Here is an 18,601-nt window from a genome sequence, read left to right on the forward strand (position 1 = left end):
AGGAGATTGAGACCATCCTGGCTAACACGGTGAAACCCCGTCTCTACTAAAAATACAAAAAATTAGCCGGGCATGGTGGTGGGCGCCTGCAGTCCCAGCTACTCGGGAGGCTGAGGCAGGAGAATGGTGTGAACCCGGGAGGCGGAGCTTGCAGTGAGCCGAAATCACGCCACTGCACTTCAGCCTGGGCGACAGAGCGAGACCCCGTCTCAAAAAAATAAAATAAAATAAAATAAAATAAAATAAATAAATAAATTACATCAGAGTTCAGTGAACAGAGGTAGGAGGCAAGATTGTGCAATCTTGGTATGAATATTCCTTATTTAGCTACAACACCAAAAGTTATTTGCACTATCGTACTAAATAACCCTCCTCCACAGAAATCTGCCAGTCTTGCTAGGAGGCCTCAGTTTGTGTCAGGAACGCCCAACACTGTACTTTTCTAATACTCATAAACATTTCTAATACTCATTTCTAAAGTGCATTTCTAATACTCATCATTTGTTAACCATATGATAATCCTCTATATATTTTCCCCCGTATTTGTGAGGAAGACGTTTTAACAGTCTGTGTGCTAACACTTTACCTCAAATTTCCTGAAAGGGTTTTAAGGTTTATTAGAAATAACTATCCTGTCAAGTTCTTCTGGGTAAGCAACTTAGGATATTAGGCCTTTCCAAATGAGAAATATTTCTTGGGCTCCAGATAACGTCATCCCAGTGTTTTACTCACTTCATTTTAAAGGAATACTTTGAAACATGCAGTGGGGTGGGTAAGAGAATGCTTCACAGCTATCCATCAGGAAAGATGTGTCTCTGAGAGAGCCTTTGCAGGGAGGTGGACTATCGTGTCACAAAAGTCCTGCAGCCTCGCTCTCCTGCAGCGGCGTCACCAACGAGCTCTCGCAGGAGACAGCTTGCTGATCAGCAGCTCGGAGTTCTGGTAGCGCCGTACGTCGCGCAGGGTCACCGTGCAGGGCACATAGCGGGGAGACTTCTTGCCGCCCTTGGCCTGCGTGGAATAGCTGTCTGCTAAATTCTAGCCAGGGCAATAACCCTTGTGCCAAAGTGCTTCAAAAACTCACGAAGCCACTGGCACTCTGTGGACACACGCTAAGTTTAAAATTAAGTAGTGGCCTAATACATCTGTTCACATCCTAACTTTTAAACGTGGTAGAATCTGGACCACCTCCCCTCTAGTTTTTTTTTAAATCTGCGGTGTTCGCTACACTGTCTTAGAAAGGTATAAGGATGGGTAACTTATGACTTAAGTTTTCCCCATGTCTCATTTTCTTCCACGTGGAAATGTTAAGTTCTTTTAGAGAAGACGTGGGTGGCCCTTAAAAGAGCCGTTTGTTTGGACTCGTTTTACTCCAGTTGCCACAAACTAGTCCAGGTAGTTACTTGCCCTTCGCCTTGTGGTGGCTCTCAGTCTTTTTGGGCAGCAGCACTGCCTGGATGTTGGGCAGGACACCGCCCTGTGCGATGGTGACTTTGCCCAGCAGCTTGTTGAGTTCCTCGTCGTTGCGGATGGCCAGTTGGAGATGACGGGGGATGATGCGAGTCTTCTTGTTGTCGCGGGCCGCATTGCCCGCCAGTTCCAGGATCTCCGCTGTCAGGTACTCCAGCACCGCTGCCAGATACACCGGCGCGCCGGCCCCAACCCTCTCGGCATAATTGCCTTTGCGAAGCAGGCGGTGCACTCGGCCCACGGGGAACTGGAGCCCAGCCCTAGAGGAGCGAGTCTTAGCCTTAGCGCGAGCCTTGCCTCCCTGCTTGCCACGTCCAGACATTGCGAGCGCAACTAACTCACCACAAGCAACTACGAAACAAACAGGACAGGCGGCGCTTTTTATAAACACTACTGGGCGCGAAAAAGAAGACGTGTTGTTGGTTAGGACTGCAGTTTAATTCCAACCAATGGCAGTACGTCTTCTGGATTTGCGAATCCTGATTGGGCAGAACTGACCTCTGACGTTACCCTGAATAACTACCAATCAGACACAAGACTTCAACTCTTCACCTTATTTGCATAAGCGATTCTATATAAAAGCGCCTTGTCGTACCTTGCTCACCGTGTTTTTCTTTTTCCTTGGAGCTTTGTAGCTAGTGTTCGCTATGCCAGAGCCCGCGAAGTCCGCTCCCGCCCCGAAAAAGGGCTCCAAGAAGGCGGTGACTAAGGCGCAGAAGAAAGACGGCAAAAAGCGCAAGCGCAGCCGCAAGGAGAGTTATTCCATCTATGTGTACAAGGTGTTGAAGCAGGTCCATCCTGACACCGGCATTTCGTCCAAGGCCATGGGCATCATGAATTCGTTTGTGAACGACATTTTCGAGCGCATTGCTGGTGAGGCTTCCCGCCTGGCGCATTACAACAAGCGCTCGACCATCACCTCCAGGGAGATCCAGACGGCTGTGCGCCTGCTGCTGCCCGGGGAGTTGGCCAAGCACGCCGTGTCCGAGGGCACCAAGGCCGTCACCAAGTACACCAGCGCTAAGTAAACAGTGAGTTGGTTGCAAACTCGACCCTAACGGCTCTTTTAAGAGCCACCCATCTTCTCAAAGAGAGAGCTGGTGCTTGTATTCCTCCTGTGCTGGCCATTGACATAGTACTTGTAACTCACTACTGTTTTTTTAGTCTGAACTAATTCTTAATGATTTTTTTTAGATCTGCCATTCTAATCCCCTTGGAGTTAAGTAAGGAGATGGGGAGACTTTCTATTACACGTTCGAAACTGATTAAAATACTCGTCGGTCCCCCAGCGGATAGTGAGTTGGAACAGTGCCAAGTTGCAGCGGTTATCAGTTTGAATTTGTCCGGGCAGCGCCCACCCTTCCTGTCTGCATCCTGATTAGTTGCTGTATCCAGGAAGTCCACGGCCGGTTTGGGTGCGCCAAAGGAATTCAAACCCCGCCTTTATTTGGCCTGCCTTAACAAACTCAGTAAACTGTCAGTTTGTGTTTCTCATTCTTTAGTATTTTATCGCTTTCGGGAAGGAGATTGATTTCTTCTCAGTTTTCATTGGATACAGCGATTTTTTAAAAAAGGGACCCTTTATGGCAACATAATCAGTTTTTTTTTTGTTTTTTTTTTTGAGAGGGAGACTTTCTCTGTCACCCAGACTGGAGTGCAGTGGCGTGATCTCAGCTCACTGCAACTTCCGCCTCCCGGGTTCCAGCGATTCTCCTGCCTCAGCCTTCCGGGTAGCTGGGATTAGAGGCATGCGCCACCATGCCCGGATAATTTTTGTATTTTTAGTAGGGACGGGATTTCACCATGTTGGCCAGGCTGGTCTCGAACTCCTGACTTCAGGTGATCCACCAGCCTCAGCCTCCCAAAGTGCTGATTACAGGCGTGAGCCATCCAGTCCGGCTGCAATGGAATTTGAAGGCGGTAGTTTTCAGCCTGATCAATGCTTTATCTCTAATTAGAATACTATTTTCCCTTTATGGCATATCTATATAAGCAAAGGCATTAGAAGCCTAAACAGGACAATTCGGGGTGTTAAGGCAGAAAACTTGAGGACGTTTATCCCAAACTCTTTTCTGAAATAAGTCAATTTCAATTTTAAAACTCCTTTCTTTAGTATTTTAAATACTGTTTTTGACTGCCTAGAAGAAGTGAGGAAAAACAAGTTCCCCCTTATTCAGGTTGTCACAAATGAGAACCAGTCATCCAACAAACGATGTTGCTCTAGGTTGTAACTATTCAGTCATGTGTCTCTTAGGTAAAAATCCAAGGTCTATAAAGCATTTGGAAGCTCCCACTATGACTGGCTTTTGGTTTCAAAGGTAGTAATTGTATATAAACGAGTTACTATCTAGTTTATTTAAAATGGATCTAAATTTAGCACAGTAATAGCATCTAAAGCAATTAGTATTTTTGTTAAATCCACTATGAAATACACACTTTTGTTGACTCATGTCCTATTTTTTTCAAAGCCCAGTTAAATATTGTCTGCTTTATGAAATTTCTTTTTTGAGCTTTTTCTCGGACACTTGTCCAGCCTTTGAAAACTGTCTCTGTAGAGTTTCTAAAACATATCTCTTTGAATTGCTATCTGGTTTGTTGTATATATTTCTATGTAGAAAATACACACTCAAGTTCTTTTACTTCACCATAATCCCATACTAATGATAACTGAACTGTTATCAATTCTGTGAATAAACAGAACTTAAATTACTTTTATGACATTATTGTTATGTTACAGGGGCCTCTGACCCTCTCTATTAATCCAAATAGTCAGATGATAATTTCCAAGCTAAATAACTTGCTTCTTTGTCTTACAAGATATAGAAATCAGAATAAAAAGCAGAGTTTGTAAGAAAAGGAGGATTGCGACTGACTCATGGGCATATCGTCCAGCCACAGGTGAAAATTTGTAAAGGCTAGGTTTTCGAAAACTACACAAAGTTAAGTTGAAAAGAACCCAGCTAATTCTGTTACTCAGAAGACTAACCTGCCTAAGAGGTAATGAAACAAATGATCACCTTATGGGTTATTTTCATCTTGCTAGTATCCCCTTAAGAATAAGGACAAAAAGTTAATACTTTGCTTGAAAAACTGAATGGGACTGGGCGGGGTGGCTCATGCCTGTAATCCCAGCACTTTGGGAGGCCGAGGCTGGTGGATCAGTTGAGGTCAGGAGTTCGAGATCAGCCTGGCCAACATGGTGAAACCCCATCCCTACTAAAAATACAAAAATTAGCCCGTGAGCTGGCAGGACCCTGTAATCTCAGCTACTCAGGAGGCTCAGGCAGGAGAATCACTTGACCCCAGGAGGCGGAGGTTGCAGTGAGCCGAGATTGTGTCACTGTACTCCAGACTGGGCAACAGAGGCGTTTCCGTCTCCAAAAAAAACAAAAAACAAAAAAAACTGAATGCTACAAGTTCAACCCATTACTAACCAGTTCCTGAAGAATTGGCTTTTTTCTCTTTTTTTTCCTCTGGCTTTTCCCTTCATTTTAAAATGTAATAGGGGATGTAATAGTGCCTCTTGAGCAAATAGTTTTGGTATACTTACAACAATGTCCTGTACATAGTGAGCATTCAATATAAGCTGGCTAATAGTACTGACGCCAGTTGTAACAGTAGCATTAGAAGCTGTAACTCAAGTATGTCCATAAATGACAATAGGAAAAAGAATTGCTGCCACTCAGCACAATTTGGAGTACTGAATGCCATTGTTTACTTTTTCTAGAAGGAGAGTGATCTAAACTGAATGTACACGGCTAATGGTTTGGATAGACAGAGATTTTAAGTGGGCAAAAGTGGAGGCTGTGTTGACAAGAAGCTTTGGGGAATGGTGATATGGACGAATTTCCCAGAATGGTCCCAGAGTATGAGAATAATGTCCCATATGAATACTAACCTAAATTCTCACTCTTCAGAGGAGGCTATCAACAATCAGGTACACATCAACCATATGGCTGTTACGTAGTCTCTTTTCCTATCACCCCACTGATTGCCCAAGTGATTTATTTGTAAACAATGTGACCAGGATGGCAGGCAATGGTAGAGGTGATACTTGAGCTCTGTAGTATAGACTTAGCTCACCAAGGCTGACCTCTGGATACTGATGCTGCTAAGTGCCCCATATGTCAGGGGAAGTATTCTTGTATTCTTGCAAGTATTTTGTGATGGATAAGGCAGGGATTTGTCTTCACTGAGATAAACCCTCTAAATTTGGATATGCTTCACTTTGCTATTGCTAGCAGGACCACCTATGAACTTACTGAACACTTTATACCTCATATCTCAACATTTTTTGGACCCATTATACAGAAAGGGTAAGGTAATGAATGGATGACCATGGGACTCAGTAGTCCTAATGTGTACCACATTCCTTATAAGCAGAAGTCTCAGTTTTTGGAAGACTCAGTTAAAGTGGCATGTAGTCATTTAGCACCCTCTTGGAGTACTGTTCAATTTTGGATGTTGTAGATGTGCTGAATAGTGGCTAAGAAAAGGCATAATTTCTTCTGTAGCCAAAATGCATTGGTTAAAGAAAAGAGATGTAGGAATGGAGTGGTCCGTCTCATATTACACTTAATAATAGCCAACTCAAAAAAGTTATGCTTTCCATGTTTCCAACTCAGGGCTCTCTGCTGTTTTTTTTTGTTTTAGAAAAGGAGGAGTACATACTCCCACCAGTAGTCATGGAGATGCCTCTTTGTTTATTGATTTACCAAAAATGATTTATTTTTATATGAAGTTTGAAGCAGTTTAAATTACATTCATTTGCTGGCTTAAAGAACTGTGGGAAGTCTTGACTTAATGGGAGTTGGGCTTTTGGACTCCTCCTCTGTCAGTTTTCTTTTTATTTCTGTTTCCACCCCCCGCTTCCCCCACCCCTCCCCTCTCTTTTTAGGGGCATAGGCAAGGAACCGTGACAGATAATTTGAGTATTTTTAAAAATACTCTCATAAAAAGTACACCTTTGGCCGGGCGCGGTGGCTCACGCCTGTAATCCCAGCACTTTGGGAGGCTGAGGCGGGGGGATCACGTAAGGTCAGGAAGGAGATCAGCCTGGCCAACATGGTGAAACCCGGTCTTTACTAAAAATACAAAAATAAGCCAGGCGTGGTGGTGCGTGCCTGTAGTCCCAGCTACTTGGGAGGCTGAGGCAGGAGAATCGCTTGAACTCGGGAGGCGGAGATTGCAATGAGCCCAGATCGTGCCACTGCACTCCAGCCTGGGCGACAGATCTCAAAAAAAAAAAAAAAAAAAAGAAAGAAAACCATTTTTTCCACAACACTTTTCAAAGAATGTTTTAAAAGCAATGACAATCCATAATCAGTGAGAATTCCCACCCAGATTATGGTCTCAATTCCTTTTTCAAAGAGCAGTCAGGCTACTTGGAGACCTGGGTAAATTTACGGATTTTAATACATTCAAGAGGAACAGCAACCAAATGCCGTATTTGGATCTGGTGGGATCTCATTCAGACAAAATCAGTATAAAAAATACTTGAGACAATTCAGGATTTTCTTTCTTTAAGGGCTAGGTATTGGATAATGTTCCACATCATTTTTAAAATTTTCTTAGGTGTAAAATCTCAGTGTATTTTCTTTATATCCGTATCTGTTAGGATATTTGTGAAAATATTCATAATTAAAATCACATATATGGGATTTCATGTTTCGGATATTTTTTAGACTCCCTCATCTGTCAGTGTGGGTGCGGATAATGAAACAAAATGGGCAAGATGTTGGTAACTGTTGAAGCCTCCGCGACGAGCCTTGGGAAGTGCAGGATTCTCTGTATTTTTGTGTCTACTTCGGGATGTCCATGACCACTCCCTTTCCCCTCCAAAAAAAAAAGTTTAAAAAAAAAAAAAAAAGCTGGCCAAATCAGTGAACGTATTTCTTTTTTGGTCAACAAAGGGCTACCCTGAGAGGAATCTACATGCAGAAAAGCTCAGGCGACTGAACTAACGAAACGCTGCAGTTGGCACAGAGAGGAGTTCTCGGGGCCGCACCCTCCTCTGTCCCGCAGGCGAATTGAGAAGCGCTATCGCCATCTTGTGGCGATAATGGATAGGATAATGTAGCTAAAACTTTGTTTCGTTTTATTATTTCGATTAGGTATTTCATTGCTACGGTTTAATAATTGAATATGCAAAAAATACTATAAACCATCCCATCCCCAACAGTCCCCAGCCGCCCAGTTCCCTCATCTACTTGGCAACGATTCTCTTTTTGACCAAACTGTAGGCGGATTCTTCTGAGCCCTCTTCTGGACTAGGTGGCCACCTTGGCCTATAAAGACCTGAACAAACCCGAACGTAGTTTCTAATAGGCCCAATCTCCTCAAGTGCCTGCCTGAGAAAACTCAATTGATGCTGCCAAAGGAATTTACCATTTGTTTCAGTCAACGTCTGAAGATAGGGCCCTCGTCTCCCAGGCTTCGTGGAGCCTGATTTTGATATGTGCCAGTTATGAAACCCAGATGGTTTCCCACTGTCAGTGGTTACTAAATAAAATCTGTTTTTGTCATTTAAACTAAGGCCTGGCTGTGTTTTGTCTTTGATATACTACAGTGAACCACTTTTCGTTTCCTGTGTACCTGTCTGGAATACCTTTATACAAACACAAATAAACAAATGTGTCCCCTTTCATTCAAATTTGTCCCCTTTCATTCAAATGATTGATGGTCACATGTTCTTCACAGGTTCTGTCTCTTGCTTTTCTCATTAACTATCTGTCTTATTGCAGGTGGAATGGCTGAAACTTCTCAGCAGGTGCACCTACACTAGTGACCTGAGGAGAGAAACCCTAACCCCACAATGGCTGCATCTTCTCTGAAGACGACACTGATGCTCACCTTTGAAATGAAGGGCAGTTTGTGCATTTCTCCATGAAGGTATCCAGAAGCAGCCCTGCCACAGCTGCTGTGGGGCGGCTGAACTGCTATTCCTTTTCTAGGGTGGGATCCCCACCCTTTGTAAGGAAGGATATTGGGGTCCTAACACTGGGAACTTATCTTGTCAGTGAGGCCTTCTTTAACTGCCATCTTGTAATTCAGCACCCCATCTGTGTTTCCTGTTCCAATTTAGGCCTTTTTTTTTTTTTTTTTTTTTGTCATAATATACAGATCTGAAATGCTATGTTTTACTTATTTATTGGCTTATTATCTTTACTGTACCATCCTCCACACTAAAAGTTTTTTGGAGCTGGATTTGAGAGTTGTGGAGTAGGTTATATTTTGATCACTTGTATTTCCCATCTTCTAGAACAGTGCCCAGCAAAGTACTTCTCTGAATAAATGAATAAAGTAATATTCCTCTGCTCCGCTGTTGCCAACTGGAATATCCTGAGGGAACTTTCTTTGCTTTCCTCAGGGGATGATCCAGAAGATGAAAAACAAATTGTCATTCCATATAGTCCTCTTCTGAGTGTTTTTCAGTTTTGTTAAAACTCAGATTTCTTCTTTTTACCTGAATGTTTTTTTGTTAATGTTTATTAGCATATACAGTATTTTCTTTTATCTACCAAAAAAGGCAGTTGATACAGTGCATGACTTGAAAATATACGTGCCTTCTCTGAGGCTCAAACTCAGGACTGTTATTATTTGGAAAGCCTCATAGCCTGGTTGGGTTGTGGCTCCCAAGAAATCATACCTAATTTCCCTTTGAGAGCACTGATTTCCGAGTTTCCATTTCTCCCAGAAGAGAAACACTGTCTCGTAAGAATTTATGTGTCATGAAGGCTTCCTTTTTCATCTTGCACTTAGAAGGACCCAAGACTTGAGGGCTGCGCTGTCAACACTATTCGTTGTTCACCCTCTCTTTTGTTCTAATTATTTATATCTTCCTGCCTTCAGAAATATCAGTTGCTCTTTCACCAGCCATTGTTTCCTCTCTGGCCCTAGTACAGAGTAGGTGACGTAGTACAGCTGAATGGCTGAATGCTGGCAAACTTGTCTCCAGCCTAGATTTCTCCTTATTTTAAATCTGCACTTGCAAGCACATGGCCTGAGATACTCCTCTCGAAAATGCCACCAAAAGGACCTTATCATAAAAAATCGCCACAGTCTATTCAGGGCTATGTATTAAGGGACAATAAAATGTGAGTCATGGCCAGGCGCGGTGACTCATGCCTGTAATCCCAGCACTTTGGGAGACCGAGGTGGGCGAATCACGAGGTCAGGGGATCTAGACCATTCTGGCTAACATGGTGAAACTCCATCTCTACTAAAAATACAAAAAATTAGCCTGGTGTGGTGGCGGGAGCCTGTAGTCCCAGCTAATTGGGAGGCTGAGGCAGGAGAATGGCGTGAACCCAGGAGGTGGAGTTTGCAGTGAGCCGAGGTGGTGCCACTGCACTCCAGCCTGGGTAACAGAGCAAGACTGTCTCAAAACAAAACAAAACATGAGTCATTTACATTGTTTTATTTTATCCAACTTAATTTTTTTCACAAACACGTATCATTATCCTCATTTTAGAGATGAAGCTGAGACTTAGAGTAGAAAACATCCTTAAGTCACAAGACTGATAAAAGTGGCAAAGCCAGTACTAGAAAGCAGAATAATTTTGATTCTGAAATGTGCTCCTTCTCGTATCAGCTCATGTTCCCTCCACATTCCTTTTCCGCATGTACCCAACGGTTCACTTGACACGTATTTACAGATTTGTGCATTCCCACGCATTAGACGTACATCTCCACCTCCAATGACTTGCCAACTCTTATAGATTATTCCCGCACATTTGCTTTCTTTTCATTCATTCCTTCATGGATTCGTGGCACATAGCACGAACACATGCTGTGTCACATGTATTCACTGCTGACTTCAGAGGCTGAAGGAACATAGCCTAGCATCTGGGGACCTTATTTGAAAAGTTTCTGGTTTCTCCACTTCTAAGCTCTCTATCTTCCAACCTTCCTGACAGATAAGAAATACACTTCAAAGCTTAGTTTGAGAAAGCAACTTCTCAAAAAGTTTTTCAAAAGAGCTTCTATCCTTTTAGTCTGAGTTTTAAACCATTACTTGTTGCTATATACATTTTTCCAGCTAAGTTTTGAAAAATTATTTCTACCGGGCCGGGCGTGGTGGCTCATGCCTGTAATTCCAGCACTTTGGGAGGCTGAGGCAGGCGGATCACGAGGTCAGGAGTTCACGACCAGCCTGGCCAACACAGTGAAACCCCGTCTCTACTAAAAATACAAAAATTAGCTAGGCGTGGTGGCAGGCGCCTGTAATCCCAGCTACTCGGAGGCTGAGGCAGGAGAATCGCTTGAATCTGGGAGGCGGAGGTTGCAGTAAACCAAGATTGTGCCACTGAACTCCAACCTGGGTGACTGAGCTAGATGTCGTCTCAAGAAAAAAAAAATTATTTCTACCTAGAATGTGTGTTTCATGCCTAACTAAACAAGTTCTTCCCTTTTCCTCACAGAGAATGTCCTGTTTCCATGCCTGGAACCTACTCCCTATTCTGTCTTCAGTTTCATCTTCTAATGCCCATTCTTGATCCCTTTGATCTATTGCTTTTTTCTAAACTCAGGGTTCTTTAAGCCTGTTTTGCATTTTTGCTCTTCTGCCATGTACTTTGTGTGGCTTCTTTTCTGAACATTTCCATCTCCTCAAGAATAGTAAGTATCACATTGTAACCTCACACACTGTCAACACAAGTAAACTTCAGTCTGTTGATTTGTTCTGAAAACAGTGGAAATAACTGGTTCTCTTCTCTTCTCTTCTCTCTTCTCTTTTTTCTTCTCTTCTCTCTCTTCTCTTCTGTGTTGCTCTGTCACCTAGGCTGGAGGGCCGTGGCGCAATCTCGACTCACTGCAACCTCCATCTCCCTGATTCAAGCAGTTCTGCCTCAGCCTCCTGAGAGCTGGGACTATAGGCGAGCACCACCACACCCCACTAATTTTTGTATTTGTAGTAGAGACAGGGTTTCACCATGTTGGCCAGGCTTGGTCACAAACTCCTGACCTCAAGTGATCCACCTGCCCTGGTGTCCCAAAGTGCTGGAATTACAGGTGTGAGCTACCATGCCTGGCCAGAGCTGGTTCTTTTTCTTTAGAGCAACTTTTTATAGATGTCAAGGTAGAAAACAGAGAATTTCTTTGTAACTTGCAATTTCTACAGTTGGCAGCCTCCTCTGCTCAGGCCTTGTCAATGTCTGGTTTTCCCACCCTCCCAGAAATGGGGTCTTGATCTGTCACCTAGGCTGGAGTGCAGTGGCGTGATCATGGTTCACTGCAGCCTCAAACTCCTAGGCTCAAGTTGTCCTCCTACCTCAGCCTCCCAGGTAACTAGAACTATAGGTGTGTGCTACTACAATGACTAATTTATTTTCTTAGAGACAAGGTCTCGCTATGTTGTCTAGACTAATCTCAAATTCCTGGCCTGAAGTGGTCCTCCTGCTTGGGCCTCCTGAGTCACTGGGATTACAATAATGTCTTGTATGAAGTAAGTTTGTCTTGATATGTTTCCTGCTCAAAACAAAATGCAACTTGTCATTTTCAAACTCTAAAATTCTTCTGGTGTATTTTTAAATGTCTAACTATAATATCAAATAAATTAACTTTTATGACAGGGAATTGTTGCTTTGTCATTCAGCTTACTTGTCTGGTAAGCAAAATGCCTTGGGTTCAAGTCCACACAGAATTTTGTTTTTGCATTATGTAGCCTTCCCTGATACTCATGTCTTTCCACAAAACTGTCACCCCTAGATAAAGCCTCATTTGCTTCATCTTGTAGGTTTCACACCTGACCCACAAGCTTTTGGATAGTTGAAAGAAGCTATAATGGCATAGCATTTGTTTTATAATAGTATGTAAGATTGATAATAGACAAGTCAATAGCTTCCACATTGTGTTTAGGCTTTCCAGCAAAATTGGATTTCAATAACATATTTAAATATTTATATTTATAAACTTTAAAAAGTCAATTTTATGTAAAAAGTTATATTGGAGTTTATCAAACTAATATACATATATATTTTCTTTTTAAGACAGGGTCTGGCACTATTCAGGCTGGAGTACAGTGACGCATTCTTGGCTCACTGAAACCTCTGCCTCCCAGACTCAAGCGATCCTCCCACCTCAGCCTCCCAAGTACCTGGGACTATACCTGGCCAATTTTTTTTTTTTTTTTTTTTTGGTAAAGACAGGGTTTATCCATGTTGTTGAGGCTGGTTTCAACAAACTCGTGATCTGCCCACCTCAGCCTCCCAAATGCTGGGAATACAGATGTGAGCCACCATGCCAGGCACAAACTCATATATTTTAATTTACTTTTAAATTAGTCATGTTACAAAGTCAATACTTTAAAGTTTATAGATTTGAATTCTAAAATTTCTTTGTTTTATTGAGATTTATACATACATGGTAAAGTATTTGGTTAACTCACCATATTCTGTAAATGATGTTCAAGTAGCAGATATCACCCTTAAGCAAGCTGGTGGAGGACTGTCACATTATAAGGCAGAAAAAGCATTTGACATAATTCAACATTCATTATTGATGAAAACTCTCAGTAAACTAGAAATAGAGGAGAACTTCCTTATATGATAAAGGGTATTTACAAAAAATCTACAACTAACATTATACTTAAAGACTGAATGTTTTCCCCCTAAGGTCGTAAACAAGATAGTCATGTTCCCTTTCACTTCTATTCAATGTTGTATTGGAAATTCTAGCTAGTGAAATTAGGGGCAAAAAGAAAGAGGAAAGAAAAGAAGGAAGGAAAAATGGAAGGAAAGAAGTAAGAATCATCCAAATTGTAAAGATAGCACTTAACCATTATTCTCAAATGACATAGCCATGTCATGTAGAAAATCAGACCGAATGTACAAAAAGCTACTAGAGTTTAATGCTTGAGTTCAGAAAGGCTGTGGGATGCAAGATCAATATAAAAAAACTGAACTGCATTTGTATATACTAGCAACAATCAGAAATAAAATGTTTAAAAATGTTATAATAAAATTAAAATATGAAATACTTAGGGATAAGTTTGAGACAAGATGTGAAATATCTATACACTGAAAACTACAAAATACTTCTGAGAGAAATCGAAGAAGACGTTAATACTTGGAGGGATAAAACTTGCTTTTAGGCCAGAAAACTCAGTATTGTTATGGTAACAATTATTCCCAAACTAATATACAAATTCAACACTAACCTAGTCAAAACCCAGGAGGTTTATTTGCAGAAATTGATAATCCGATTCCAAAATTAATATGGAACTGAAAAGGATCTACAGTTGCCAAAACAACTCTGAAAAAGAAGAACAAAGCTGGATGGCTATCAACTACTCATTTCACAGAATTATCATAAAGCTTCAGAAAGCCAGACAGCATGGTATGGTTGTAAGATAGGCAAGTAGGTCAATGGAGCACAATAGAGAATCCAGAAGCAAACCAACATGTATATAAACAACGGATGTTTGAAAGAGGCCCAAAGGCATCCTGGTGGAAAAAGGATAGTCTTTTTAACAAATAGTGTTAGAAAAATTGAATATCCACATGCAAAATATAGATATATAATATGTAATATATATATATATATAAGAACTTGTGTCTATACCTTGTGAAAATTAAAATGGTTCATACATCTAAGCATAAAACCTAAAACTACAAGACGTCTACAAGAAAATATAAGAGAAATTTTTGTGACACTGGATTAGGCAAAGATTTCTTAGATATGACACCAGAATCCATAAAAGAACAAACTGATGCATTGGATTTCTTCAAAATTAAAAATAGCTCTTTGAAAGTCAGTGTTAAGAAAATGAAAAATCAGGCCACAAACTCGGGGAAATACTTGTAGATGCACTTACCTGATAAAGGACTAATATCCAGAATGAACAATACTTAATATAGTACTCTCAACACTAAGAGGATAAACAACCCAAATAAGTGGGCAACAGATATGAACAGACACTTCAAAGAAACTGTATTGTTAGCAAATAAGCACAGGAAAATACTTTAAATATCATTAGTCGTTTGGGAAATGTAAACTAAAATCACAATCAAATACCACTACACACCTATTAGAATGCCTAAAATTTAAAAGACTGAGGGTGAAGTATTGGAAAGGACACAGAGGAACTGGAACTCTCATAAATTTATCCTATGCATGTAAAAATTATTATGGAAAACATTTTGATAGGTTCTTAAAAAGTTAATCATATAACTAACTACCATACGATTTAGCCATGGCACTTCTAGGTATCTACTCAAGAGAAAAGGAAATATGTGTCCATATAAAGATTTGTACAAAAATACTCATAGTAGCTTTATTTGTATTAGTTAAATCTGGAAATAATCCAAATGTTTATCAATAGATGAATGGCTAAACTATTGTGGTATATCCTGCAAAGAAATACTACTAAGCAACAAAAGAAACAAACTGGATTCAAAATGTCACTCTTTCTTTTTCTTTTTGTTTGAGATGGAGTCTCACTTTGTCACCCAGGCTAGGGCACAGTGGTGCAATCATAGCTCACTGTAGCCTCGAACTCCTGGGTTCAAACCATCCTCCTACCTCAGCCTCCTGAGCAGCTGGGACTATAAGTGTGTGCCACCAAACCCAGCTAATTTTTAAATTTTTTTTTTGTGGAGACAAAGGGTTGGGGGTGGGGGAGTGCAGTTTCTCACTGTATTGCCCAGGCTGGTCTTGAACTCCTGGCGGCAAGTGATCCTCCCACCTAGGGCTCCCAAAGCACTGGGATTACAGTGTTAGCCACTGTGCCCAGCCTAAAATATGCTAGTTTTTTATTGCTGCAAAATACATTAGCACAAACTTCAGGGTCTCAAAATAACACACATTTATTATCTCAGGATAATAAATGATCAGGAGTCGGCATGACTTAGCTAGGTCCTTTGCTTAGGGTCTCACAAGACTAATCAAAGTGTCCCACCAGGATGCATTCTCATCTAGACACTTGACTGGGGAAGAATCCATGTCCAAGCTCACTCAGGTTGTTGGAAGAATTCATTTCCTCGCAGGTTTAGGTATGAGGATACCAGCTTCTTGCTGGTTGCTGACTGGAAGATGCCTTTAATTCTGAGAGGCTGCCTGTACTTCCTAGAGAACCTTGAAGCTCCTGGCCATGTGGACGTTCCCCACACGACCAGTTAAGTCATGAAACCAGCAAGGATTGCTGAGTAAATAATTTTGCTGAATAAAAGAAACTGATCAAAATAGAGTACATACTGGATTCTATTTTTACAAAACTGTAGAAAGTATAAACTACAGTGACAAAGGTTAGATCAGTGATTCCTTTGAGATGGGGGATAAAGTGAGACAGGAGAAAGGTATTACAAAGGGGCACAAGTCCATTTTAGAGGTGATGGATAAGTTCACTGTCTTTTTTTTTTTTTTTTTTTTTTTTTTTTTTTTTTTTTTTGAGACGGAGTGTTGCTCTATTGTCCAGGCTAGAGTGCAATGGCGTGATCTCGGCTCCCTGCAATCTCTGCCTCCCAGGTTCAAGTGGTTCTCCTGCTTTAGCCTCCCGAGTTGTTGGGATTACAGGCATGTGCCACCATGCCTGGCTAATTTTTGTATTTTTAGTAGAGACAGGGTTTCACCATGTTAGTCAGGCTGGTCTCGAACTCCTGACGTCAGGTGATTCGCCCACCTTGGCCTCCTAAAGTGCTGGGATTACAGGCGTGAGCCACCGCGTCCAGCAAGTTCAGTGTCTTGATTGGGGTGATGGGTTCATATGAATACTTATGTCACACTCATTAACATGTATACTTTATGTGCAGTTTATCATATGCCAATTATACTTTAGCAAAACTAGTTTTAAAAGCAAAAATGTAAAAAAAGTAGTAATTCTAAAAAAAAAGATAAAACAAAATTATACCCACTGCCCATTCTGTTGTTCCTTCTACTTCTGTTAGAATAGTAGCAGCAGAGGGGAAGCAAGAGGACCCCAGGTCACAAGCAGCAGAGATGAATATATCTCAGTGGTTTATGGTGGTCTGGTCTTGTCTGAATGGACTCACATCTGACACTCCATAGATCACAAAAGAATATGAAGTCATTGGCCATAACTGGATGCAGACTCATAGTCACTGTGAAAATATAACAATATGGGATACAGAATAATGAAAAGAATAAAAAAATTTAATAATAACACTAACAAAAGTAAAGCAATTTTAAATAATTGATCATTGGTTTCAGTCACTGTACTAAGCTCTTTATAAATAGTCATATACTTAATCTCTAAAAGAGTTTTCCAAAGTGAGGTAGGAGATCAGCTTTTCCAAGCACCAGTAATGACCATGCTGATTAAAACCAGGATGCAGTTAAAAAAAAAAAAAAAAAAAAACCAAAACCTCCGCGGAGTGGTGGCTCACACCTATAATCCCAGCACTTTGGGAGGCTGAGATGGGAGGATCCCTTGAGCCTAGGAGTTAGATATCAGCTGGGCAACATAGTGAGAACTCCATCCCTAAAAATGTAAGTTAAAAAAAATTAGCGAGGCGTGGTGACCCACACCTGTAGTCTCAGCTGCTTGGGAGGCTGAGGTGGGAGGATTGCTTGAGCCTGGGAGATCAAGGCAGCAGTGAGTTATGATTGTGGCACTGCACTCCACTGGGGTGACAGAGCAAGACCTTGTCTCAAAAACAAAAACCTGGGCTGGGCGCAGTGGCTCACACCTGTAATTGCAACACTTCAGGAGGCTGATGCGGGCAGATCACCTAAGGTCAGGAGTTCTAGACCAGCCTGGCCAATATGGTGAAACCCCATCTCTACTAAAAATACAGAAATTAGCTGGGTGTGGTGGCGCACACCTGTAATACCAGCTACTCGGGAGGCCGAGGCGCAAGAATTGCTTGAACCCGGGAGGTGGAGGTTGCAGTGAGCCACTGCACTCCAGCCTGGGCGGTAGAGCCAGACTCAGTCTCAAACAAAACAAAACAAAACAAAAAACCCGGCTGAAACCAGCAGATGGTGACAAAGCAACCTCTAGTTGCCCGCATGGCTCATTAGAACAATGACACTCCCACCAGCGCCATGACAGTTTACAAATGCCATGGACATGACTCAGAAGTTACCTTATAGGGTTCTGGGAGCGCCCCACTGCCCCTTTTCTAGAAAATTCTGAATAACACGCCACTTAATTAGCATATAATTAATAGTGGGTATAAATATAGCTAGCCTGTGTGCTTCACTGTGGCTGTTTCTTCAGTTCTGGCTCCTGCTCTGACTCCTGCTCTGGACTGCTCCTGTTGCTAAACACTGCTCCTCCCCTTCCTGTCTGTTCTACTGGTGGAGCATCCACTTTGCTGTACACTGCTATTCTGGGCTGTTCTGCCTGTGAGTTAGTTGTGCTTTCTGCAGCATCCACCTTGCTGTACACGGTTGCTGTAGGCTTCTCTGCCTATGGGTTAGCCTTGCTTTATGGAGCACCCACTTTGCTGTACTATGCTGCTACTCTGGGATGCTCTGTCTATGGGCGAGCCTTGCTCTGTGGAGCACCCATTATGCTGCATGCTGCTACTCTGGGCTGCTCTCCCTGTGGGTGAGCTGTGCTCTGTGGAGCACCCACTTTGCTGTACACTACTACTCCGGGCTGTTCTGCCTGTGGGTTAGCTTGTGCTGTGTGGAGCGCCCACTTTGCTGCATGATGCTACTTGGCTGCTCTGCCTGTGGGTTATCTTGTGCTCTGTGGAGCATTCACTTTTCTGTACACTGCTACTCCAGGCTGTGCTGCCTGTGGGTTAGCACACAGGTTGCCGTTTGTTTATAGAGCAGTTCGCTGCTTCCTATTGGTCTAGAAAGTGTTTTTAAGTTAACTCTGAAGCCACAAACCCTCCAAAATTGGGTAAGTCCCCATTTTGGGGCTCACCTGTGTCAGCCTGGTGACCATGAAGGAAGGAACCATCAAAATGAGGAGACCACAAAGGGAGCATCAAGATGAGGGGGTTGACCATCAAGATAAAGTTTGGAGTTGTGATGCTGTAATGCTGTATACTAGCCAAAGGCTCTTTTCAGAACCATGTTTTCTTGGTGACTGACTGGTTGTACACCAAAGCTTTGGAAACCTTTGCCTGGACCCAAATTAATGGCCAATTGGCACCATGTGGTTTCTGTGATTTCCTTGCCATACTGACCTTTCTGGGTAAACCAGGAAATGAAAATG

The 18,601-nt window shown here is 42.0% G+C and overlaps 2 protein-coding genes across 2 annotated transcripts; one reads left to right on the top strand and one right to left on the bottom strand.

Annotated features, from left to right (window-relative positions):
- Window positions 1–1,117: 1,117 nt before the first annotated feature.
- LOC102119981 (histone H2A type 1) lies at window positions 1,118–1,825 on the bottom strand. Its single transcript, XM_045390015.3, has one exon. It carries the CDS (start codon window positions 1,790–1,792, stop codon window positions 1,400–1,402), a length of 393 nt encoding a protein of 130 aa, XP_045245950.1. The 5' UTR covers window positions 1,793–1,825; the 3' UTR covers window positions 1,118–1,399.
- Window positions 1,826–2,072: 247 nt separating this feature from the next.
- LOC102116507 (histone H2B type 1-J) lies at window positions 2,073–9,052 on the top strand. The gene is made up of 2 exons (XM_005553805.5): window positions 2,073–2,501; window positions 8,214–9,052. The coding sequence occupies exon 1, from the start codon at window positions 2,118–2,120 to the stop codon at window positions 2,496–2,498; it is 381 nt and encodes a 126-aa protein (XP_005553862.1). The 5' UTR covers window positions 2,073–2,117; the 3' UTR covers window positions 2,499–2,501; window positions 8,214–9,052.
- Window positions 9,053–18,601: the final 9,549 nt, after the last annotated feature.

The sequence above is a fragment of the Macaca fascicularis genome, chromosome 4 (assembly GCF_037993035.2).
Source record: "Macaca fascicularis isolate 582-1 chromosome 4, T2T-MFA8v1.1".
NCBI lineage: Eukaryota > Metazoa > Chordata > Mammalia > Primates > Cercopithecidae > Macaca > Macaca fascicularis.